The sequence below is a fragment of the Heptranchias perlo genome, chromosome 11 (assembly GCF_035084215.1).
Source record: "Heptranchias perlo isolate sHepPer1 chromosome 11, sHepPer1.hap1, whole genome shotgun sequence".
Classification (NCBI taxonomy): Eukaryota; Metazoa; Chordata; class Chondrichthyes; order Hexanchiformes; family Hexanchidae; genus Heptranchias; species Heptranchias perlo.
The window spans coordinates 70,851,747-70,877,573 of record NC_090335.1 but is presented as its reverse complement, the minus strand read 5'-3'; the positions used below and the strand labels follow the sequence as shown (position 1 = coordinate 70,877,573).

General features: G+C 42.4%; 2 protein-coding genes across 4 annotated transcripts in view; both read right to left on the bottom strand.

Moving 5' to 3' along the window:
• appa (amyloid beta (A4) precursor protein a) overlaps window positions 1–5,262 on the bottom strand; it is a 152,794-nt gene extending 147,532 nt beyond the window's left edge. For 2 of the 3 annotated variants that reach the window (XM_067993352.1, XM_067993353.1), the window contains exon 1: window positions 5,005–5,262. In XM_067993352.1, coding sequence (XP_067849453.1) covers window positions 5,005–5,091 — 87 coding nt within the window. In that variant the 5' untranslated portion in view covers window positions 5,092–5,262. The remainder of the gene's footprint in view (window positions 1–5,004) is intronic. The other variant, XM_067993351.1, reaches the window with a different exon arrangement.
• A 10,830-nt stretch (window positions 5,263–16,092) lies between these two features.
• cyyr1 (cysteine/tyrosine-rich 1) overlaps window positions 16,093–25,827 on the bottom strand; it is a 34,445-nt gene continuing 24,710 nt past the window's right edge. Inside the window, exons 3-4 of the mRNA XM_067992398.1 lie at window positions 22,359–22,516; window positions 16,093–16,614 (exon numbers count right to left, since the gene is read on the bottom strand). Of these exons, the coding sequence (XP_067848499.1) occupies window positions 16,472–16,614; window positions 22,359–22,516 (301 nt within the window). The 3' untranslated portion in view covers window positions 16,093–16,471. The remainder of the gene's footprint in view (window positions 16,615–22,358; window positions 22,517–25,827) is intronic.

Below are 25,827 nucleotides of genomic sequence, written 5' to 3'. Positions count from 1 at the left end.
AGATTGGAAGGTAGAAAATGTAACCCCGCTATTCAAGAGAGGAAGAGAGAAAATAGAGAACCATGGGCCAGTTAGCCTGACATCAGTTGTTAGGAAAATGCTGGAATCCATTATTAAGGAAGTGGTAACAGGGCACTTAGAAAATCATAATATGATTAGGCAGAGTCAGCATGGTTTTATGAAAGGGAAATCGTGTTTGACAAATTTATTAGAGTTTTTTGAGAATGTAACTAGCAGGGTAGATAAAGGGGAACAGTGGATGTAGTATATTTAGATTTTCAAAAGCATTCGATAAGGTGCCACATAAAAGGTTGTTACGCAAGATAAAGGCTCATGGGGTTGGGGGTAATATATTAGCATGGATAGAGGATTGGTTAATGGACAGAAAACAGAGAGTAGGGATAAACGTGTCATTCTTAGGTTGGCAGGCTATAAGTAGTGGAGTGCTGCGAGGATCAGTGCTTAGGCCTCAGCTATTTACAATCTATATTAATGACTTAGATGAAGGGACTGAGTGTAATGTATCCACGTTTGCTGACGATACAAAGCTAGGTGGGAAAGTAAGGTGTGAGGAATCACAAAGGTTACAGCATGGAAGGAAGCCATTCGGCCCATCGAGTCCACGCCAGCTCTATGCAAGAGCAATCTAGCTAGTCCCACTCCCCTGCCCTTTCCCCGTAGCCCTGCAAATTTTTTCCTTTCAGGCCACAAAGAGCCGGCAAAGGGATATAGACAGGTTAGGTGAGTGGGCAAGAAAGTGGCAGATGGAGTATAATGTGGGGAAATGTGAGGTTATTCACTTTGGTAGAAAGCATAGAAAAAGAGTATTTTTTAAATGGTGAGAAACTATTAAATATTGGTGTTTGGAGAGATTTGGGTGTTAGCACGTAGGTACAGCAAGCAATTAGGAAGGCAAATGGCATGTTGGCCTTTATTGCAAGGGGGTTGGAGTCTTAGAGTAAGGAAATCTTACTACAATTGTACAGGGTTTTGGTGAGACCTCACCTGCAGTACTGTGTACATATATTTGCCTTAGAGGTGGTGCAACAAAGGTTCACTAGATTGATTCCTGGGATGAGAGGGTTATCCTATGAGGAGAGATTGAATAGAATGGGCCTATACAAGTCTGGAGTTTAATGAGGGGGCTTGACAGGGTAGATGCTGAGAAGTTGTTTTCCCTGGCTGGAAAATGTAGAATGAGGGGGCATAGTCTCAGGATAAGGGGTTCGCCATTTAAGACTGAGATGAGGAGGAATTTCTTTACTCAAAGGGTGGTGAATCTTTGGAATTCACTACCCCAGAGGGCTGTGGATGCTGAGTCGTTGAGTGCATTCAAGGCTGAGATAGATAGATTTTTGGACTCTAGTGGAATCAAGGGAGATGGGAAGCGGGCAGGAAGGTGGAGTTTAGGTCAAAGATCAGCCATGATCTTACTGAATGGCGGAGCCAGCTCAAAGAGCTCTATGGTCTACTCCTGCTCCTATTTCTTATGTTCTTACCCACATATGAATGTTAGGCAAGAACAGGACTAGGCATGGTTGGATAGTAATCAGAAGCAAAAGTCTTAGGTGATTATTTTCTCCTCTCCAGCTCATGGCCATTGAGGCTGATTGCAGAACCAGTCATGGTCACTCTGCATAGATAGGGAATCAAACACGTGATCCTTCCTGGTCTGTATGATGATGTGTTAACCAAACGAGGCATTGTCAGAAAGCATCCAATGTGAGCTTTGAAAAATGTTGTTTAAATATGAAGATTCTCTTTCAAGTACAGACATCACGCTTTGGCTTGGTCTGTGGGGTTAGGGGAGAGACACGGGAAAAGAACACTGGAAACTGCACACAGGTGGTCTGTGAGGAGGAGCTAGTAACCATCTTTTTGTGAACACTAGGATGCTCTGGCAAATAGCCTCAGCCTCACCCTCCACTGTCCAAGAGTAACAGATGGGTGCGACCGCAGCTCTTTGTTTTCTACATTCCACTTACTCCTGATCCATTTAGTCCATGGAACTGCAGAAAACTCATTAGAATCTGTCCACTTCCAAGATTTATGACAAAAACCATGATGATTTGAAAAAGATCATGTGGGAGCCATGATGATTTGAAAAAGATCATGTGGGAGCCATGATGATTTGAAAAAGATCATGTGGGAGCCATGATGATTTGAAAAAGATGATGTGGGAGCCATGATGATTTGAAAATGATGATGTGGGAGCCATGATGACCCACCTGGCTTGATTTGCTCATAGAAATGTCTAGTATGGTCCAGCTTTGATGCTGCAGTCCCTCTCTTTATAAATACTGTAACAAAAGGCCTTTACAGGTGTGCAGTAAAAGGAAAGCACATTTTATATGGCTCTTTATTAGCCAGGGAGCCACAATGTATTATATAAGAAAGGCACTAATGTGATTAAGCTATTATTGAACAAAACACTGACATATATCCTAGCAAGATTAATTTGCCTATATAATATTCAGGGCACTTCAAAAAGTGATTCACTGTATGGAGCACTTTGAAATGCTATAAATGATGACAGTAATAAATTATAAAGCAAAATAAAAACACAAAATGCTGGAAGCAGCTCTGGGGAAGGGTCTCGGTCAGACAGTAACCTCTTCTCAGATGTTGACTGACCTGCTGCGATTTCCAGTTTGAGAGATTTTCACTTTTCTATTACAATGCATATTAACCTAGACAACTCAGTTCTATCACAAAGGCTTTATTTTTTTCATGATTAGTTATTTTTCCCCATGTTGAAACAGCACAAGGCAAAGATTGAACAAAAATGACATTACAGCAGGTTACAGTGATTTAGATCACCCTTATCACACAAATAAGACACAAGCTTCTTTTCAGCAGTGCCTCAAGATTTGCCATAATGTGGAAGCACTTGACGTCTTGACAAATGCTATACGTTGAATTTATAATGAGATCAATTATCAAAATGAAGGGAGAGCCTCAGATTAAAACGAACTGCAAAAGCTCAGAGGTTACTAACCCATCATTTGAAGAACCAAAATACTGTAAAGACAAAAATCAAAAATGTTTACAAAAATTTTTCCCCAATCATAATGGCAAGATCTATTCTTAGCTGGGCTGTCAAATGAAAGCCCCTCAGATTACAGCAACACAGTAGGCAACGCAAGAAATGTAAATAAAGGTACGAAATAGAGAAGGATAAGGACTGAGCGCACAAACCCAAACAGACAAATTAAAAAAATGGGAAAACTGCCAGAAATACGAGACAGAGGGCAGACATAAATAATAAATCTGATAAATTTAAAGACAGACTTAGAGGATGACGAGGATAGATTAAAGACTGAGAATTTTAAGAGACATGGGGCAGAAGGAGAAATAAATGATGGGAGACCTAAATAAAAGGCAGGAGGGCTTATATGTCAAAATCTCTAGCCAGGTTACAAAGTCAGGATTTAGATGGGTTGAGTCTCACTCCATTTTGCAGGCAGATTTTTCTCTCTCATTCATTATTTCTTCCTTTCTTCATATATTTTATATATCTTGTACATATAGGTATGTCATACCCCGTGCATTCTTTAATGCAACAAAATCGCTTGCATGTTGCAAATAGAAAAATAAACAAAAAGATCCTTTTGAGAATGATTTTACATTTATTTATATAATTAAAAATGTTACTAAAGACACTGAAGCACAGGGGATGTTTGCGCACTGCAGAGACGCCATCTTCTTAGGGGCAGCCAGCCACCTTCCCACCTGATGTGAGATTTAAAGAAATCTATTAAAAAAGGGGGAAAATATATATAAAAGTATAGGAAGGGCGAGGGGGTAAATGAAAGAAAATGGGCGGGAGGGGAAAGTGCTCTCACTGCCTTTAGACAGAGAGGTACCCAGAAAAATCCAAACAAAGAAAATGCAGGAACCGGACCAAGACTAAAACGGGGGGGGGGAGGGGAAAGAGAAAGGAATGATCGAGAATTTGCCTCCAGAATCCCCCCTAATCCCGGGTGTTTCTGTGAAGGGGAGAATAGGGTACGAATTTGCCTTGATCCCACATCCCCGCGGGTTTCGTCCACCATTCCACCCCTCCCCCTCCGACCGTCAGCTTCCCTCTCTCCCCCCGACTGCGACCCCCTTTCCCTCAGGGACCTAGCCCCGCGCAGACCCCCTTCACTCAGACAGTTAGCTCCCCGCGCGAAACCCCCTTCACTCAGACCGTTAGCCCCCTTGCCGCGCGCGAAACCCCCTTCACTCAGACCGTTAGCCCCCCCCCACCCCGCGCGCGAACCCCCCTTCACTCAGACCGTTAGCCCCCCCCACCCCGCGCGCGAAACCCCCTTCACTCAGACCGTTAGCCCCCCCCCACCCCGCGCGCGAAACCCCCTTCACTCAGACCGTTAGCCACCCCCCCCCCCGCGCGCGAACCCCCCTTCACTCAGACCGTTAGCCCCCTTGCCGCGCGCGAATCCCCCTTCACTCAGACCGTTAGCCCCCCCCACCCCGCGCACGAACCCCCTTCACTCAGACCGTTAGCCCCCCCCACCCCGCGCACGAACCCCCTTCACTCAGACCGTTAGCCCCCCCCCACCCCGCGCGCGAACCCCCCTTCACTCAGACCGTTAGCCCCCCCCACCCCGCGCACGAACCCCCTTCACTCAGACCGTTAGCCCCCCCCCACCCCGCGCACGAACCCCCTTCACTCAGACCGTTAGCCCCCTTCCCCCCGCGCGCGAACCCCCCTTCACTCAGACCGTTAGCCCCCCCCCCGCGCGAACCCCCCTTCACTCAGACCGTTAGCCCCCCCCCCCGCGCGAACCCCCCTTCACTCAGACCGTTAGCCCCCCCCCCGCGCGAACCCCCCTTCATTCAAACCGTTAGCCCCCCCCCGCGCGAACCCCCCTTCATTCAAACCGTTAGCCCCCTTCCCCCCCCCTCCTACCCTACCGCGCGCAACCCCCTTCCCTCAGCTCGCGCTGCCCCGGGTTTGAAAGTGCGTCAGTTGGTCAATCGGTGCGCGAGCGCTTTTACCTCCAGTGCCCGGCAGAGCAAGGGAAGGACGACGGCCGTCGCCGCCACCAGCAGCATCCTCAGCCGACCCGGTAAGTGCGGGATCATGGCCGCTTTGTTTTTGTTTATGATTTTCGACTGTAATTCCACGACGTTGGACTGTCTCGCTGCCTTCTAAAAAAAAACCCCCCCCCCTTAGCTCCTAACTCACTTAATGGCTAGAGCGAAGTGTGAGTGAGGTTTAGTGTTTGTGCGGCACCTGCACCGCCCCCTCCCATCCCATTCTCCCAAATCGGTCCCGCCCAGTCCCGCTCCGCACCGCCACCTAGCGAAAAGTCACTCCCGGGAGCGCGTAAAGCACCGTCCCGCCCGACTGTCCGTCACAAAGAGTCTGCATCGCCACCTAGCAAGGAGGACACCAGCACTAGTGACGATGCCTGGGAGTGCACACTGCACTGCAGCGTCCTTTTTCTTTCCTCGCCCTTCTCCCTTCCATTTGGCTTTCACTTCAATCCACGCCACCTGCAGCGCCACCCAGCGGGGAAGAGTCAGTGAGCGGATACGGCACGGCGCCCCACCCTGTCAAAAAAAAGCTGTTGTCCACAATGACATGCGCACCTGCAGCGCCATCTAGCGAGGAGGAGCTACACATATTGCTTGCAGCGCCACCTGCCGACAGGGAATGACTGGGAGCGTGTTCTGCACTGCACCGCCACGTGTGCGTCTGTCTGTCTGGCTGAGTGTTGGCACTGTCATGTCATGTGTGTCTGCCTGTATGGGGAAGTGGAAAAAAGAAGGATACAACAGCAGTAGGAAATATTTAAAAAGGTGATCAGTAGAATTCAGGAGAAATATATTCTGCCAGAAAACAATAACAAACTAGCCAATAATTAGATACCATGGATGAATAAAGAGATGAGTAAAGAAGAAGGCATACACTAAATACATATACAATAAAGGAGAGGATGACCAGGCAATACAGAAAGATTAGGAGAGAAGTAAAAAAAAATTAGGAAGGCAAAGAGGAATTATGAAATGAAGTTATCAAAGAATTTGTTTAGACCTATAAATAACAAAAGAAAAATTAAGATGGGCTAGATCCACTAAGGGTGTTCAAGATAAACTCACAGGCGATGACAGCGAAATGGCAGAAATATTGAATGGTTACTTTGCCTCAGTTTTTACCAGGGAGACTAACAAGATGGACGTGGCATTAGAATAAGAGATCAAAAAGGTTTTCAAGACATTTAAGATAGATAGGAGGGAGAGGAATGATAAACTAGACAATCATAGAGTGGATAAAACCCCCAGGTCCGGATGGATTGCAACCATGCATAATCAAAGAAGCTAAGGAAGAGATAGCAGAGGCTCTAGTACAATATATAAAAATTCAATAGAAAAGGGAATAGTGCCAGAGGACTGGCGGACAGCTAATGTTATTTCTAAAAGGGAACCAGAACAAATCCAGGAAACTATGGACCAGTTAGCTTAGCATCAATGGTAAGAATGATATTGGAATCTTTACTCAATGATGTAATCTAGAAATCTAGAAACTGTAAATGTAATAAAGAATAGTCTGCCATGGATTTCAATAGGAAAGGTCATGCTTGGCCAACCTTATTGAATTCCTTGAATAAGTAACAGAAATAGTAGACAAGGGTAATGCAGTGATGTACTACTATGCATAGACTTTCAAAAGGCTTTCAATAAGGTACCGCATAGTAGACTCAAGGCTAAGGTGGAGTCAGGGGACAAGTAGCAGCATAGATAGCAAACTGGTTACAAAACAGAGAGTAGGGGTTAAAGGTAGTTACTCATACTGGTGGAAGGTGGGGAGTGGTGTTCCACAGGGATCAGTGCTGGGACCACTGTTGTTCACTATTTACATACATGATTTGGACTTGGGAATAGTAAGTACAATATCAAAATTTGCACATGACACCAAATTGGGAGGTATAGTTAATACTGAGCAAGACTGCAACAAAATACAAGATGACATCAACAAACTTGCAGGATGGGCATGAAAATGGCAAGTGAATTTCAGTATAGATAAGTGTGAGGAGGTGCATTTTGGTAGGATAAATAAGGAGGCCACCTACTCCTTGGAAAATAAGTTTAAATGGGGTAGAGGCGCAAAGGGATCTAGGGGTACAGATTCACAAATCATTAAAAGTAGAAATGTAGGTTAAAAAAGCTATAAAAAGTGCAAATGAAGCACTGGGGTTGATTTCTAGACGAATAGAATTTAAAAGCAGAGAAGTTATGTTAAACATATAGAATCTTGGTAGTCCATGCTTAGAGTACTGTGCACAGTTCTGGCCTCCATATTACAAAAAGGATATAGCAGCACTGGAAAAAGTGCAACAAAGATTTACAAGGATGATACAACAACAATGTGCATTTATATAGCACCTTTAACGTAGTAAACTAGAACTGAGATGGTACAATTTTCAGGAAATACGGAACAGGTTGGTGCTCTTTTCTCGAGAAAAAAGACTGAGAGGTAACCTCATTAAAATTATGAAGGTTCGATAGGGTAGATGTAAAGAACTTGTGGGGAGGCCAAAACTAGGGGGCCATAAATATAATATAGTCATTAATAAATCCAATAAGGAATTCAGGAGAAACTTCTTTACTCAGAGTGTCGAGAATGTGGAACTCGCTACCATATGGAGTGGTTGAGGTGATTAGCAAAGATGCATTTAAGGGGAAGCTAGATAAGTACATGAAGGAGAAAGGAATGTTGAAAGGATAAGATGAACTAAGGTGGGAGGAGGCTCGAGTGGAGCATAAACACCAACATAGGCCTGTTGAGCCAAATGGCCTGTTTCTGTGCTGTAAAATTCTATGTAATTTTAAGAAGAAAGGCTTGAAAGATTGATGCTTTTTCATGGGAACAGAGAAGGTTAAGGGGGAATGAAATGGATGTTTTCAAAATTATGAAAGGTTTTGAAAGGCTAAATAGTGTGAGATTGTTTCCATTGGTTGGCAAATTGATAATAAGGGAACACAGACTGAGGATTATAATTAGAAGAATGTAGGGGGAAGTTAGAAGATTTTTTCTCACAGAGGGGGTTATTAGAACAAAGGTAGAGACTATAATATTTGCTAAAAGGGAATTGGATAATTATTTGAAAAGATAAAATGTAAAAGGATACAGGGAAAGGGAGGAAAATAGGATTAGATTAGACAGTTCCAGTTGATCGAGCAGTGGTAGAGGACATTGGGTCGAAGGGATTCTTTCAATGCTGTAAATTTTATGATTCTGTGATTCTATGTCTGGCTACCAAAATGTTGGGAAAAAATTAAAATTTGGGATTTTAACTGTCAGCAGGTTTCTGGCAGGAACCCGCTGGTTTCAGTTAACTTCTCACCTGTCCGCAGCAGTATGAGGCCACAGCAATTTTAACCAACAGGCCTCATTAACATGCTGCTGGTCCATTTCCTGTCTGGACTGTGTTGGAAGTGGGCCGATGGGGCTGCTGGTCTCCAGAAAATCGGGAGACCACACTCAGGTAAGTGTAGGGAATGGGGTTCTGGAGGGTCTTGCAGGAGGGAAGCGAGGGGTGGGGGGGCTCGATGCAGGGGTGGCCTAAATGTTCCTTGTGGGGCCCGGAGGAGTACTGCTCCTCCAAGTCCCACAAAGGAAAGTAAATAAACTTGTCTAGAGGGCCTCTTCAGCTTTCCAATCCTCCACACTGGCCTTCACGTGGTGGTTTCCCCACTCAGGCTGAAGTTAAAATCACTGTTGGGCCTGATGAGTACTTTTGAATTAGGAACCTATTAGCTTAGCTGCCTGTCCAGAAGTGTCAATTAAATTCGTAAACAACGGGATCCAGACAGTTTTCCAGCAGGAGAGTGGAGTTAAAATCGTCCCCTTGGTCTGATAATCAAATCACTAATTAGTAGTTGTTGGCTCCTTTATTCCCACTAGGTGGTACTGTGCACTGCTCTGGTTTGCCTGCAGCAATGCGCCAATGCTCTAAGTGTTGTGCCCACTAGCAAAGATTGTAATGATGTATGTAAAGTTGTGGTCAGAATTGAGATTAATATGTAAACATCAGGCGCTCAGAAAAGGAAGCATACATTTTGAATAAAGCTTGAGATATGCTGCAGTTTCTTGAGAGTTGTACAAATGGACTACAAACCTTTACACAGTGTCAAAACGGGAATAGAGTTGAAAGATTTAAAGCTCCTAAATGATTTGAGACTAGAAGGAATCCTGGCATTTCCTATCTAACACAATTTTGGTAGCACCATCACTACAAGGACTGCAGCAGTTCAAGAAGAAGATCCATCACCACCTTTTCAGGGCAACTAGGGATAGGCAATAAATGCAGCCTTATTCGTGTCACCCACGTCCCAAGAACAAATTTTTAAAAATGGTTTGAATGTGGCTCAAATTGATGGAATCAAAGTTTCTCTCCCTTTGCTGGCTGTAAGAGTCCTAAATGGAATATATTTTTGGTTAATTTCAATCTAGTTCATATGGATTTAAATTTAACCTTAAAACTATCCAGTTATCATTACATTATCAGACTCAGAGAGGCCAGAAGGATGGTTGACATGGGAAATTTAAGTGTAACAATCACAAAGTGTGGGTGCTCTTCCAAGTTGAGGGTGAAGATGTATTCTTAATGCAGACTAAGGGAGCTTTACTCAGCCTCTAAATGTCTTATCCCTGACAGTGGAAGCAAAGAGTGGAGAAAATGTCAATTTCCTCAACTGGTATCACCCATCTTAATGCAATTAAAGATTTACTAAAGATGAATGCAACATTCACAACTAGTGCTTCCAAACAAAATGATAAATTATTGAAATTTAACATGCTTCCCATTTTAAAACTCTTGGATAACAGTACGACGTATCTTTATCTGGAGGGTGTTTCACAATAAACAGCACTTTGGTTAAGTCATTAAACACCCAGGACATGAATAATTAAGTGTACTTCAAAATATTACTCCCCTCAACCTATGTGAGTATAGCAAAAAGGTTTAGGACATTGCCAGGTGTGGTGACATTTAGATGTGTTATTATTAGGCCTTGCACTATACTGGGTAATTTTCTTTCTCACTACACAGGCTTTGTTACTATCAAGTATAATATTCATGTTTCTCAGTACACAAGCTATGTTACTATCCTGGGATAATATTCATATTGCTGTGTACACAAGGTGCTGCTACCAACCTGGGATAATATTCATATTTGTCTGCACACTAGCTCTGTACACAGCCCTTGTTACTATCCTGGGGCAATATACATGTTTCTCTGTCACAGACCCACTTACTATCATGGGGTAATATTAGGATTGTCAAGCCATTAAAACAATTAATCTCGCAATTAAAAAAAAATTCAGTTAATCTTGGTTTTAATCACATTTAATTGATACAATTACTGCATACATTTCAAGTTTGTTTTATTACTCGTGCTATTAATACCATCCAAAAAACAACCCAGCAGACAAACTATTTCCGGATTCATATCGATGTCTTTATAGTTTCATATTCATTTACACAGAATTATATAGAAAAATTCATAAACGGAACTCTTTATTGTGAAGAGAAGATCAAACACTTTTGAGTCATCATCTCTGAAAGTGCAAATTAAAAGTGAAAATTGGTAGGCTTTACATAGCTACACGTAAAAAATGCAACGCAGGCCAGGGGTTTATAAAACTCAGTCCTATTTCTTGATGCCATTTAGCCAGTTGCTTACAGACAAGTTTGTTTATGTTCTCGGGAGATAATACTGCTCGCTTCTTATTTACAATCTGACCTGAAAGTGAGAAAAGTCGTTCGCATGGCACAGTTGTCGCCGGCGTTGCTAAGTATTTACGTGCCAGCTTTATGGTTTCTGGTTCTGCTTTATAACGATCCAAAGTGATGTTGGTTGACCTTTTTCCTTTGTTTTCATCCTCTGAATCAGATGCCGCTTAGAGGAGATTTATTTTCTTCTTCGGTGGTTCAGCTTCTGTAGTTTGTGCACCAGAACAGCTGATCTTGTGGGGCATCTGACAATAGTAAGGTAAGAATCAACTTCCACACCTCCTCCTCAGATTTTGGAAGACAGTTCAGATTCTTAAACTTTGGGTCCAGCATTATCACTATCTTTAGCCATTTGTAAACAATTTTACAACACCAAGTTATAGTCCAGCAATTTTATTTTAAAATAAAATTGCTGGACTATAACTTGGTGTTGTAAAATTGTTTACAATTGTCAACCCCAGTCCATCACCGGCATCTCCACATCATTTAGCCATTTGGAAATTGGTGCTTTCTTTGCGTTTAGTTAAGTCTGCAGTGAAAGAGTTCTTAAACGGAACAATGTACACTGGGTCATCAGCTGAGACGGCCATAACACAAAATAAATGGCACAGTGCGGGTAAAGCCACAGAGCAGGAAACATTCATTTCAACCCCAAGGAGCTCAATCACATATCTGAGCTCTAGTAGGGCTTCCAACTTTTGGAGTTTGTCAAATTCATCAGCAGTAAGGAATCTTACAACACCAGGTTATAGTCCAACAATTTTATTTTAAAATCACAAGCTTTCGGAGATTATCCCCTTCGTCAGGTGAATGAGTGAAAGGTTCTCAAATCGCATATCTTATATTAGGCTGGGACACCATCACACCAATCAAAAGGTGTCGTTGGTGTTCAGACAGGTTAGCCACGGAAAACAGTAGGTCCCAGTACACTGAATACACATTGTGTCAAATTACACAGACAGAGAGAAAGAGACCCAAATGGCAGAGAGAGAGAGAGAGAATATTAAAAACAGATAACTTTTTTTCCCCCTTGCTGGTGGGGTTACGTGTAGCGTGACATGAACCCAAGATCCCGGTTGAGGCCGTCCTCCTGGGTGCGGAACTTGGCTATCAATTTCTGCTCGACGATTTTGCGTTGTTGTGTGTCTCGAAGGCCGCCTTGGAGAACGCTTACCCGAAGATCGGTGGCTGAATGTCCTTGACTGCTAAAGTGTTCCCCGACTGGGAGGGAACCCTCCTGTCTGGCGATTGTTGCGCGGTGTCCGTTCATCCGTTGTCGCAGTGTCTGCATGGTCTTGCCAATGTACCATGCTCCGGGGCATCCTTTCCTGCGGATGAACGAACACCGCGCAACAATCACCAGGCAGGAGGGTTCCCTCCCAGTCGGGGAACACTTTAGCAGTCAAGGACATTCAGCCACCGATCTTCGGGTAAGCGTTCTCCAAGGCGGCCTTCGAGACACACGACAACGCAAAATCGTCGAGCAGAAATTGATAGCCAAGTTCTGCACCCAGGAGGACGGCCTCAACCGGGATCTTGGGTTCATGTCACGCTACACGTAACCCCACCAGCAAGGGGAAAAAAAGTTATCTGTTTTTAATATTCTCTCTCTCTCTCTCTGCCATTTGGGTCTCTTTCTCTCTGTCTGTGTAATTTGACACAATGTGTATTCAGTGTACTGGGACCTACTGTTTTCCATGGCTAACCTGTCTGAACACCAACGACACCTTTTGATTGGTGTGATGGTGTCCCAGCCTAATATAAGATATGCGATTTGAGAACCTTTCACTCATTCAACTGACGAAGGGGATAATCTCCGAAAGCTTGTGATTTTAAAATAAAATTGTTGGACTATAACCTGGTGTTGTAAGATTCCTTACATTTGTCCACCCCAGTCCATCACCGGCATCTCCACATCATCAGCAGTGGGCACTGCTAGATTGTGCTTCTGAAGAGCTAATACGGCTGTGATAGTGAATCTATTTCTAAGCAGTCGCTGGACCATCTGCAATGTGGCGTTCCATCTAGATGAAACATCTTGTAGAAGAGATTCTTGTTTCTGTCCATTTGCAGCCAGTTGTATTTCTAGTTCTTCACTATTAGCTCGACTATGTTTGAAATGGCCCACAAGTTTCTTACATTTTGTCAGTAACTTTTCGAACCCGGTATCATTAAATCTGACTGTGATTGATCGCTGTAGACTGAGCAATGCATCTGAGCATTTGTTCAAAGGGCAAAGGATTGGCTGCTGTTATTGCATGCATTGTCGGTATCAATTGTTGTTACATTGCCTTGTATATCGTACTCTTTCGCAACATCCAAAAAATGCTTTGCAAACGTTTCAGCACAGTGTCTCTCTTCGGCATGCTTTACTGTTAGAGCAAGTGTTCAAGCAGCATCAATTAGGTATGCAGTGATTCCAAGATAGGCGTGATTGCTAAAGGACGTCCAGTAATCACCAATCAAAGCAACAATTGACACGTTCTTCAGCAGCATCAACTTTGTAGACTTTTTGTTGTTATCTGGATCATCTATTCGTGATACGATAGTTCCTCTGGAAGGCAAGGTCTTCGATTGATTGGAAGATGCTATTTGAATAATATCACTTGTAATGTTAATGGGTCTGCAGCCGGTAGCTATCTATTTTGAATTAGCATTGGCTCGTATTATCGTACTTTGCTTGATTCATGGGCTTGCAGCAATCCTGAATTTCTAAAAGAGTATTCCGTCAAAACTGATGGGCGGTATTGTTTGTAGCAGAAAAACTGCTCGAAATTTTATTTTGCGAAGTGACGGCAACTTTAATACGCAGGTGGTACAGCAGACTAGATGTACTTCTTTAACACTGTACCGTACATACAAATAACCGCCCTTCTATCCAATGAACCATCAGAAGTTTTAAATAAATAATATTCCCATTCACATGTCCTTCACTTTTAATGCTTTGCTCCATAATGCTTAACATTTACCTTTTTTTTTCTTTTCATTGCTTTTCGTTTGAATATTGGTCCACGTTAACTACATGATGCCACAGACTAATCAAATCACACAAAGCCACTTAAGGTGGTCTTTTAAAAAATTTTCTACTTTTATTTTTTATTTACAGGTGTCAGCCTCTCGCCTCTTAGTCAGAAGATTGTGAGTTCAAGCCCCATTCCAGACACTTGAGCACATAATCTAGGCTGCCACTTCAGTGCAGTGCTGAGGGAGTGCTGCACTGTCGGAGGTGCCCTCATTCGGATGAGACGTTAAACCGAGGTGCCATTTGCCCTCTCAGGTGGACGTAAAAAATCCCATGGCAGTATTCGAAGAAGAGCAAGAGAGGTGTCCTGGTCAACACTTATTCCTCAACCAACACCTAAAACAGATAATCTGGTCATTTGTTTAATTGCTCATTGCTCAAATTGGCTGAGCTTCAAAAGTACTTAATTAGCTGTAAAGTGCTTTGGGACATCCTTAGGCTGTGAAAAGGCATTATATAAATGCAAGTTCTTGGTTTTTAAAATTTTCTTTTCAGCTCTCTTCCCTTTTTTAGAGATGGCTATCTGCCCTACCCAACCTAGCGTCTTTCTGACCACCTGACCTGGAATGCCACCTCCTCAGCCATCCGACATCACTTGTCATGTGCTATTATTACTCCCTAACTGACAGCCTCCAGGTTGACTTTATTTTTTTCCTCGCCACCTGTTCCTATACTTACCACTAAGGTTCAGATAGCTGGGAGACTGTAGTGACAAAGCAGGCACCAGAGCATTAAGTGTCAGGTAAATTCACTGATTAATTTTTGATTTTGAAAAGACAAGATGAAGATTAGGTAGGAATCATTCATGTGGTGTAATACTGTTCCAAAGAGCAAAGGCTGGGCAGTTAGAAAAGAATGAACATCTTAGTTCCTTGGCATTATTTTTGAAACCCTATATTATTTCTAGGTGCTCTCTGCATAACTTCCACAATTAATATGCATTGAAAATTAATCACCAAAAACATTAACGTGTTAATAGCAGAAGTTAATGGCAATTAATTGACAACCCTTAATATTCATGTTTCTCTGTAGAAAGGCCCCATTACTTTCCTGGGATAATATTCACTCCTTTGTACGCAAGGCCCATTATTATTCTGGATTAATCATAGCCTGTAAATTACCCCAAGCGGTGAACCAGCAGCAGTGTTTGCCACTCATTAGATTTAAATTCACCCACTAAGTTACCACATTCATTTTGGTGGCAATTTCCTTGAACTGCGAGTTCAAATGACATCAGCGTTCTTTCCCGGGCTGTGTGAGTGGTGAAAGGATCATTAAGGCCTCTCAGCCAATCAGCTTGAAGCAAGCCACGCTGTGAGAATCAGGAAGTGCAGTTCACTCTCAAACAGCGCAGACTAAAACCCGAATGTGCCCGATAAGGTATTATAAAATAACATAGAAAAAGTGAAATAAAGAGAGGATAAGATTAAAATACTCAGGTAAAAGTCAGAGGGAAAAAGTAAACAAACATTTTTTTTACATTCTTTAATTAAATTTTTTTTTTAAATGTCCAAAAACTTTTAAAATTAGGAGAAATGAGACCCCACATTTTAATTAATATTTAGTGTCGGTGGGGTTGTTTGACGGTCATTAAGACTTACTATGCTGTTAAAAATTAGTTTAGACTTAAAAACCTTTTTTTTCATGGAATGTGGGCGTCGCTGGCAAGGCCAGCATTTATTGCCCATGATTTGTGGCTATATTAGTTAGTTTCCAGCTGGGCAAGAAAGCAAGTTGGCGCTGGTCCATTGATTCTATTGATTGTAGCCGGCGATGTCCCTTTAAGGAAAAACTGTCAGATCGCCGGTGAACCAGGAAGAGCAAGTTCCAGATTTCCACGTTTGACTGCGTATGAGCGGTCGCCGGAACTTGCTTTTTGATTTTGCCACTAATAATGGTGAGCGCTGCTGGGCTCACCATTATTTTGAAAGCAATTTCCAGCCACATGTTTGTCTGTGTGTAGACCCCAAAGTATCATGGGATAATATTTATATTTTTATATGCACAGGCTTGGTTACTGTCCTGGGATAATACTTGTATTTCTTGTAAATAGGCCCTATTACTATCAGTTGATGATATTCCTGTTTCTATGTACACAACAGGCCCTATTGTTATCCTGGGATCATATTCATATCTTTTTGTACACCGGCTCTGTTGTTGTTCTGGGATAATAGTCATATTTTTATCTTACAGATTTGTCAATAAGGCCAATAAACATGTAAAAAAGTAAACCCATTTACTCAATACCTTTTATAAATATCAGTCTGTTTTATTTTAGTCCAATTTCCTGTTCATCTTTACATTTGTGGAAATGAGCCACTTCATCTTGTTTCACATACTGATCCTTTGTAGTTACTCTCCTTTATGGTCACTGGGATCTGCCAGTTAAAAGTCTGAATGTTGATGGAGAAATCAGTAGATCCATAATTTACTGCGGCATGTGACTACAGCATTAAATCTAATAACTTATCTCGCAAAAAAAAATGATTCCATTCTTTCCAGTCGATAGCATCGCAGGAAAGAAAATTGCCTAAAGAGCTGAGGGTGTAATTACTGTCCAGGCACAGAGATAGAATAAATCAGAGGGACGATGGTGGTTTTCTTATTGCAGCCTGGGGCACAGCCCGCTCTCATTTATTATTAGAGCATGTAGTTACAATCAGCATCCAATCCTTTGCGTTTAATAACGTCGAGTGAGAATTTATTTTCTTGAGCTGCCCGGGTAAGGTGGGGGTGGAGTACACTGCAGCGAAGCTTGAGGCGTGGGAGTGTAAGGTGGGGGGAGATCCGCAGGATAATCCATCTCATAGTCGTAGCTGTAAGCCGGAGGAGGAGGAGGAGGGACTGAAAAGAAAAAATGAGAAATAAAACAAATGAACCGCGGAGGCAGACCTCGGAATTCACAAAGAGGCGATAGGAATATTAAAAAATAAAGTCAGTCTACTCTCAAACATTGTCTACGGCAAAAAAAAAATCATTTTGACTTAATAAATCATTAGACAGCACACACCCACACACATACATTTTCTCTCACTTTCCCAGTGATAACCAGTAGAATTATATCACACTATAATTGAGTAACTAGGACAAGAATTTTCTTGCTTTCCTGATGTGAGAGAATGTTTTGTTGCTGACAGTTTCACAGTTATCCAGATGTTAAGAAGGAATGAAGGTTTCCTAGAACTATGTAACTTAGATGTCCATGGAAAGCTGTGCTTATTCTTGTGCTCATAATAACACCTGTGTTTCTGCCACAAAAACTATAGGGCAGTGCCTTAGCCATACGATAATGCATCATGGAATCATACAATGGTTAAAGCACAGGAGGCCATTCGGCCCTTTGAGCCTGTGCCGGCTCTTTGTAAGAGCAATCCAGTTAGTCCCATTCCCCTGCTCTTTTCCCACATCCCTACAAATTTTTTCCCTTCAGGTATTTATCCAATTCTTTTTGAAAGCCACGATTAAATCTGCATCCGCTACTCTTTCAGGCAGTGCATTCCAGATCTTAACTACACGCTATATAAAAAAGCTTTTCCTCATGTCGCCTTTAGTTCTTTTGCCAATCACCTTAAATCTGTGTCCTTTGGTTCTCGACCCTCCGCCAATGGGAACAGTTTCTCTTTATTTACTTTATCTAAACCCTTTATGATGTTGAACACTTCTATCAATTCTCCTCTTAATCTTCTCTGCTCGAAGGAGAACAACCCCAGCTTCTCCAGTCTATCCAGGGTATTTATCCCTGGAACCATTCTGGTAAATGTTTTCTGCACCCTCTCTAAGGCCGTCATATCCTTCCTAACGTGCAGTACCCAGAATTGGACACAATACTCCAATTGTGGCCGAACCAGTGTTTTATAAAGGTTCAATATAACTTCCTTGCTTTTGTACTCTATGCCTCTATTTATATAGCCCAGGATCTCATATGCTTTTTTAACTGCTTTCTCAATCTCTCCTTCCACCTTCAAAGATTTGTGCATAAGAAAGGTGATTTGGGGTAGTAAGGTGCATCAGAACACCAATGTGCAATAGCACAGAATGATAGGAGGTGGGGGGGCATTGTATGGTTCAATTATTTTAGCTGGGTTTTTGTTGGAAGTCATTAATTTTCTTGCCAAATGCTCCCTAGAAGGGAGACATGGGAGGGGGCAATTAGATGAAGAGTCAATCCTGGAAGGGGCTGGTTACATAAAATTAGTGGTACAAGTCTAAGAGCAAGTCATCTGATCTTTTAGGGACGAATACAAAACCCTGGTTAGACCGCACCTGGAGTACTGTGAGCAGTTCTGGGCACCGCACCTTCGGAAGGACATATAGACCTTGGAGGGAGTGCAGCGTAGGTTTACTAGAATGATGCCCGGACTTCAAGGGTTAAGTTACGAGGAGAGATTACACAAATTAGGGTTGTATTCTCCAGAGTTTTGAAGGTTAAGGGGTGATCTGATCGAAGTTTATAAGATATCAAGGGGAACAGATAGGGTGGATAGAGAGAAACTATTTCCGCTGGTTGGGGATTTTAGGAGTAGGGGGCACAGTCGAAAAATTAGAGCCAGACCTTTCAGGAGCGAGATTAGAAAACATTTCTACACACAAAGGGTTGTAGAAGTTTGGAACTCTCCTCCGCAAATGGCAATTGATACTAGCTCAATTGCTAAATTTAAATCTGAGATAGATAACTTTTTGGCAACCAAAGGTATTAAGGGATATGGGCCAAAGGCAGGTATATGGAGTTAGATCACAGATTAGCCATGATCTTATCAAATGGCAGAGCAGGCACGAGGGGCTGAATGGCCTACTCCTGTTCCTATGTTCCTATGTTCCTAATAGGAAAACCTATTTAAAAAAGAACAAATAAAAGCTAACTTTAAAACCCTGAGAAAAAGTCTCATGTCTAGTGTGCATCTGTCAGATCAAAAGTCACACTTCAAAGTATCAAATGTATATAAAAATTAAAAGAAAGCCAGCTATTTTCTGCTGTTTTTTCTCAACTTACCAATCTGGCTTCTCTCTAAGTGCTGGCCAAGGATGTACTAATGGCTACCAATCTACCAAAATGTCCCTCAGTCAGTAATTGACCTCAGAATGTGCCTATTTCTATTACTTTTCCTACAGATGATATGTGAGCAGGGATCTTAAAGGGGCAGGATGGGTTAAACACAGCTCCATCTTAGCATTTAAATGTTACAGCACGCTCTAGAACCCCAACTACCTGTGAGTAAAACCATGAGAGATTAGCTAGTATAAATAAAATAAATATATATTATGTATAATAATGACAAAATGCTGATCAAAATCTATTTCTTATAGGGTTAGTTTAAAACTGCCACAAAAATGTTCAGTAGAGAGATATTGTACTCAGGTATTGAAAGAATTGAGGAGTTCTTGGTGCTTTTTAAAATTATTTTCCTGGAAATATATTTGTTTCAGAATGAGTAAAAAAACTCATCAGACAAGTCACTCATCAGTTTTGTTAGAAATAATTAAATTAATTGATTTATCCTCTATGGAGGGCTTGAGATATGAAAAGGCAGAATCACTGTGATAGGAAAATATGTTGACAGAGGAGATGGAGTGATACCAAAGTAGATTAATGCGAAGAGATTGAAAACTATAGATGAAGGAGACAGAGACAGAACAATATTTGGAAGACAGATGCATGGACAGATACGAGAGATGGATATCCAGGGGTGGATACACATAAGTGGAAAAATAGATATATTCTGAAATGATTGGAGCTGGAGAATGCAATATGAAGAGATAGATAAATGGATAGAGAGAAATATACATTGATCAATGCAGAAATAGAGATTGAGGGATAAAGAGAGATAGATAGAAAGATGAAAGCAAGCAACCCTCCCCAAGAATCATCAGGAGTGTCAGTCAACTCATTTTAGTTGAAAAAATTATTCTATTTTGATATATGCCACTCATAATGATAAACTCAGCGTCACATATTTAAATAGGTTTACAATCTGTGTCACTCTTACTGATCACACATGTCACTCAAAACATTTCTGTCAGGTTGGGAGCTCTGAACATGAATAAATGAAGAGATAGTGAAATCGAGGGCAAGGTAGAAGGATAGACAAAGGTAGAGATAACGTATGAGAGAGAAAGATGGGCAGATAAATGGAGATCTAGACATTGAGAGGCAAATTAGATACATTTCTTTCAGAAAATAATATTTTGGGATACATTATATGACTAATTTGAGACATGACATATGGTAAGTCTAGCATGATTGGGAGGAACAGACGACTTTGGACCTATGGTTCCTAAAGCTTTCCACCATTGGGGTTTTCCTCGCCTTATGTCTGGGTCTGTGTAGACTAATTGATAGAGCTTGATTGCCATGATTAGTCATCAATTCCATTACTGTTGTATCATTTGACCATCAGAGTGATAGAAGGCAAACTTTTTTTGATATTCATTCATGGGATGTGGGCGTCACTGGCAAGGCCAGCATTTATTGCCCATCCCTAATTGCCCTTCAGAAGGTGCTGATGAGCCGCCTTCTTGAACCGCTGCAGTCCGTGTGGTGAAGGTTCTCCCACAGTGCTGTTAGGTAGGGAGTTCCAGGATTTTGACCCAGCGACGATGAAGGAACGGTGATATATTTGCAAGTTGGCATGGTGTGTGACTTGAAGGAGAACGTGCAGGTGGTGTTCTCATGTGCCTGCTGCCCTTATCTTTCTAGCTGGTAGAGGATGTGGGTTTGGGAGGTGCTGTCGAAGAAACCTTGGCGAGTTGCTGCAGTGCAGCCCCTAGATGGTACACACTACAGCCACGGTGGTGAAGGGAGTGAATGGTAAGGGTGGTGGATGGGGTGCCAATCAAGCATGCTGCTTTGTCCTGGATGGTGTTGAGATTCTCGAGTGTTGTTACATAAGAACATAAGAAATTGGAGCAGGAGTAGGCCAATCGGCCCCTCGAGCCTGCTCCGCCATTCAATAAGATCATGGCTGATCTGATCCCAACCACAAATCTAAAGAACACAAGAAGTCGGAGCAGGACCCGGCCACACAGCCCCTGGGCCCTCTCCGCCACCCACAGGGCATTGACCGATCCGAACTCAGCTTCATGTCCAATTTCCTGCCCGCTCCCCATAACCCCTAATTCCCTTTACTTCTAGGAAACTGTCTATTTCTGTTTTAAATTTATCTAATGATGTAGCTTCCACAGCTTCCTGGGGCAGCAAATTCCACAGACCTACCACCCTCTGAGTGAAGAAGTTTCTCCTCATCTCAGTTTTGAAAGAGCAGCCCCTTATTCTAAGATTATGCCCCCTAGTTCTAGTTTCACCCATCTTTGGGAACATCCTTATAGCTGCATTCATCCAGGCAAGTGGAGAGTATTCCATCACACTCCTGAATTGTGCCTTGTAGATGGTGGAAAGGCTTTGGGGAGTCAGGAGGTGAGTCACTCGCTGCAGAATCACCAGCCTCTGACCTGCTCTTGTAGCCATAGTATTTATGTGGCTGGTCCAGTTAAGTTTCTGGTCAACGGTGACCCCCACGATGGATTCAGCGATGGTGATGCTGTTGAATGTCAAGGGGAGGTGGTTAGACTCTCTCTTGTTGGAGATGGTCATTGCCTGGCTGTAATGAGGTCTGGAGCCGAGTGGTCCTGGCAGAACCCAAACTGAACATCGGTGAACAGGTTATTGGTGAGTAAGTGCCGCTTGATAGTACTGTTGACGACACCTTCCATCACTTTGCTGATGATTGAGAGTGGACTGATGGGATGGTAATTAGCCAGATTGGATTTGTCCTGCCGGTGGAAAAGGACATACCCAGGGATGGTGATGGAAGAGTCTGGGACGTTGGCTGAAAAGTATGATTCTGTGAGTATGGCTATGTCAGGCTGTTGCTTGACTAGTCTGTGGGACAGCTCTCCCACTTTTGGCACAAGTCCCCAGATGTTAGTGAGGAGGACTTTGCAGGGTCAACTGGGCTTGGTTTGCCTCTGTCGTGTCAAGTGCCTAGTGGTCCCATGCCAGGTGGTCCGCCCGGTTTTATTCTTATTGTGACTTTTTGTAGCAAGATTGTACAACTGAATGGCTTGCTATGCCATTTCAGAGGGCGATTAAGAATCAATCATTGCTGTGGGTCTGGAGTCACATATAGGCCAGACCGGGTAAGGATGGCAGGTTTCCTTCCCTAAAGGGCATTAGTGAACCAGATGGGCTTTTACAACAATCCGGTAGTTTCATGGCCACCATTACTGATACTAGTTCTTTTTTTATACCAGATTTTATTTAATTAATTGAATTTAAATTCCCCAGCTGCTATGGCAGGATTTGAACTCATGACTCCGGATTATTAGTCCAGTAATATAACCACTATGCTACCGTACCCGGCTACAACTGGATGTAGCTTGGTCTTTTTTCGTCTAGTGATTCCTATGTTCCAAAAAGAAAAGGATAGATTAAAAGAGGTTAAAAATAAAGGGAGTATTGGTACAATATGGAGAGATAGATAAATGGAGAGATAGAAAGACAGTGATTCAGATAGAGATGGATAGATGAAATGAGAGCTCAGGCCCAATAGATGACTGTTCAAGTCAAGCTCTGCTGATGTTTTGTTTCTTACCAGTGAATCGACTGATGGTATTGATATGAGATGCCTGTATCACACCCACACGTGTGCTCCCACCGTTTTTGATACACATGCAGATACAAATGGCTATTCCAGCAACTACTCCCATGAGAAAGACAATCCCAAATACGACGCCTGCTATTGCTGTGCCTCTATAAAAGAAACAGTAGTTACCATATGATGGAGATCTAACTGTAAATTTATTTTACATCACTAAATATCAAACTGTTGCAACTATAACAAAAATATTGGTTAATATTTTGGTTCTAATACAGCTTTACAGGTTTCCTCATTTGGCCAGCTTGTTAAAATTCATTCAAAAGTTCCCCCAATAGCTTGGTGGATAAATGCACTGAAAGGTGTAGAACTAAATGATATGGGACAAGAAGATTCCAGGTTTGGTTCCTGGTTTGTGCCAAGTTAGTTGAGTTCAGCTGGGGCTGCAGCAGGAGTACTACAATAGACGTCAGTGTTCCCAGACTAGAAAGGCTAAATTCAGCTAGGATTCTCAGTTCTGGTTGCTATTACATGATCTTCTGCTAGAAAGCGTGTGTGTGGAGATCGGATGAGGAGAGTACTGCAAAGCCCTTCGTGATTGAATAATATTGACCAGCTCACACATAAAGTATGACTGCCTTGGCTGCTACTCCCAATGGAACTGTATCCTAGCAAGAGTCAGTGTCTTCTCAAAAGGAAGAGAGAACAGGGAAGAACATCAAAGAGAAAAAATAATTTGTGGCGGTCTTAATCCTGCTTCTCATGGGTAAGATGACCTTTGACCTTCCATTGAGGTATGAGGGAAATTGCTAGAGTTTACTAGTAAAAGGTTACTATGTGGACACTGTTCTCGACAACTTGTCTTCACTAACTGTTGAGTTTATGTGGTTTTATATATGTTTGGCTCCTGTCCCTAACTTTGCAATGACCGCATGTTGACTAGACACTAACTGGACATTAATCACATGCCAACTGAAAGGTTTGATCTTAATCAGAATTGAAAGATGGTGACAGCGTTAGCTTGACATCAGTTGTAGGAAAGTTGCGAGAAGGGATAATTAGAAATGCCCTAAATGACCACCTTGATAGGGAAGAAAGAAAGAAAAAGAAAGACTTTCATTTATATAGTGCCTTTCACGACCTCAGGACGCCCCAAAGCCAATTAAGTACTTTTGAAGTGTAGTCACTGTTGTAATGTAGGAGACGCGGCAGCCAATTTGCGCACAGCAAGATCCCACAAACAGCAATGAGATAATGACCAGATAATCTGTTTTAATGATGTTGGTTGAGGGATAAATTTGGCCAGGACACCAGGGAGAACTCCCTTGCTCTTCTTTGAAATAGTGCCACTTTTACATCCACCTGACAGAGAAGACAGGTCCTTGGTTTAAAGTCTCATTCAAAAGGCAGCACCTCTGACAGTGCAGCACTCCCTCGGTACTGCACTGGAGTGTCAGTCTAGATTTTGTGCTCAGGTCTGTGGAGTGGGACTTGAACCCACAACCTCGGATGTGAGAGTGCTACCAACTGAGCCACAACTGACACAGTAATTAGATAATTAGGGATATGCAACATAGCTTCTGGAAAAGAAGGTCATGTCTTACCAAAATGGTTGAATACTTTGAAGAAGTTACCAGATTGATGGAAGAAGGTACCAGGAAAGCATCAGTTCTTGGACCTAAACTTATATGCCCTATAAAGACAGTAGGGCCTGTACTCTCTGTAAAGGCAAAATGAATGTACGAGGCCTAGGTTCAGGTTATAACTTCTCTCACAAACACAAACTGTTGCCGCACACAACGGAACAGATTAGCATTTGCCCCCTTCCTGTGTAAAGAGAATGTATTTACTCTGAGACTCTGAGGGGCAGCACACATTGGGTTCCTTCCTGTTTAAACAACAGAAGTAATGTTGACACAGATGAACTTGATGGGATGGGGACAGCTGTTTGCACTGTCACATTCTCTTTACAGTTCGGGTGAGTTTGAAGAATCTAAGCAATCTTATTCATCAGTTAGTGAAGTGTTTTCTTTATTTTATTTTGCATTCACCCCAAAAGCACTGTGAACTGGGTGGTCTGATACACATCTCCAACTTATCAGTGTTGTGTTATTACATTAATGGCCTGACCACATTAATCAACATCCTTCCTTAAGCTCCTCAAGTGAACAGGCTTGAAGTGAAAAAATGGCGGATTTCTGTATTATATTGTATATATGACTTTAAATAGACAGGGTAAATGTGAGTTAAGAATTGGCTTTAGCCAGTTGTATCTTTGCGTAAAGGCCATTGCTTTTTGTGACATTGGTGACCAATATAAGTAACTGGCTGCAGAATCAGACGAAGGCAATGGGAGATGTCTGTCCTGGATGGATTTTCTTTGTTTGTGACAACACCTCTGTTCACAATCAATTAAGTCAAAATTTGTTTAATGCTCAAAATTACCTGTTTAAGAAGCTAACATATGTGGATTAACAGCCTGTGGAATAAGCTAATTCTATTAGTCTGATTGCTGAACCATTAAAACAAAATGCTTACAGGAAGACAGTAACAGCTAGACATACACGCCCCATCTTACTTCAGTGGCTTGGCTGTAATTTGAAAGCATTCTCATGACATAAGATTACAGCTCTGGTTACTCAGCTTTAGTTCTGTACGGAGGTCTGAACTCTATGGATTGTTAATTCACACTATTATAAGAACATAAGAAATAGGAGCAGGAGTAGGCCAATCGGCCCCTCGAGCCTGCTCCGCCATTCAATAAGATCATGGCTGATCTGATCCTAACTTCAAATCTAAATTCATGTCCAATTTCCTGCCCGCTCCCCGTAACCCCTAATTCCCTTTACTTCTAGGAAACTGTCTATTTCTGTTTTAAATTTATTTAATGATGTAGCTTCCACAGCTTCCTGGGGCAGCAAATTCCACAGACCTACTACCCTCTGAGTGAAGAAGTTTCTCCTCATCTCAGTTTTGAAAGAGCAGCCCCTTATTCTAAGATTATGCCCCCTAGTTCTAGTTTCACCCATCCTTGGGAACATCCTTACCGCATCCACCCGATCAAGCCCCTTCACAATCTTATATGTTTCAATAAGATCGCCTCTCATTCTTCTGAACTCCAATGAGTAGAGTCCCAATCTACTCAACCTCTCCTCATATGTCCACCCCCTCATCCCCGGGATTAACCGAGTGAACCTTCTTTGTACTGCCTCAAGAGCAAGTATGTCTTTTCTTAAGTATGGAGACCAAAACTGTATGCAGTATTCCAGGTGCGGTCTCACCAATACCTTATATAACTGCAGCAATACCTCCCTGTTTTTATATTCTATCCCCCTAGCAATAAAAGCCAACATTCCGTTGGCCTTCTTGATCACCTGCTGCACCTGCAAACTAACTTTTTGATTTTCTTGCACTGGGACCCCCAGATACCTTTGTACTGCAGTACTTTCCAGTTTCTCGCCATTAA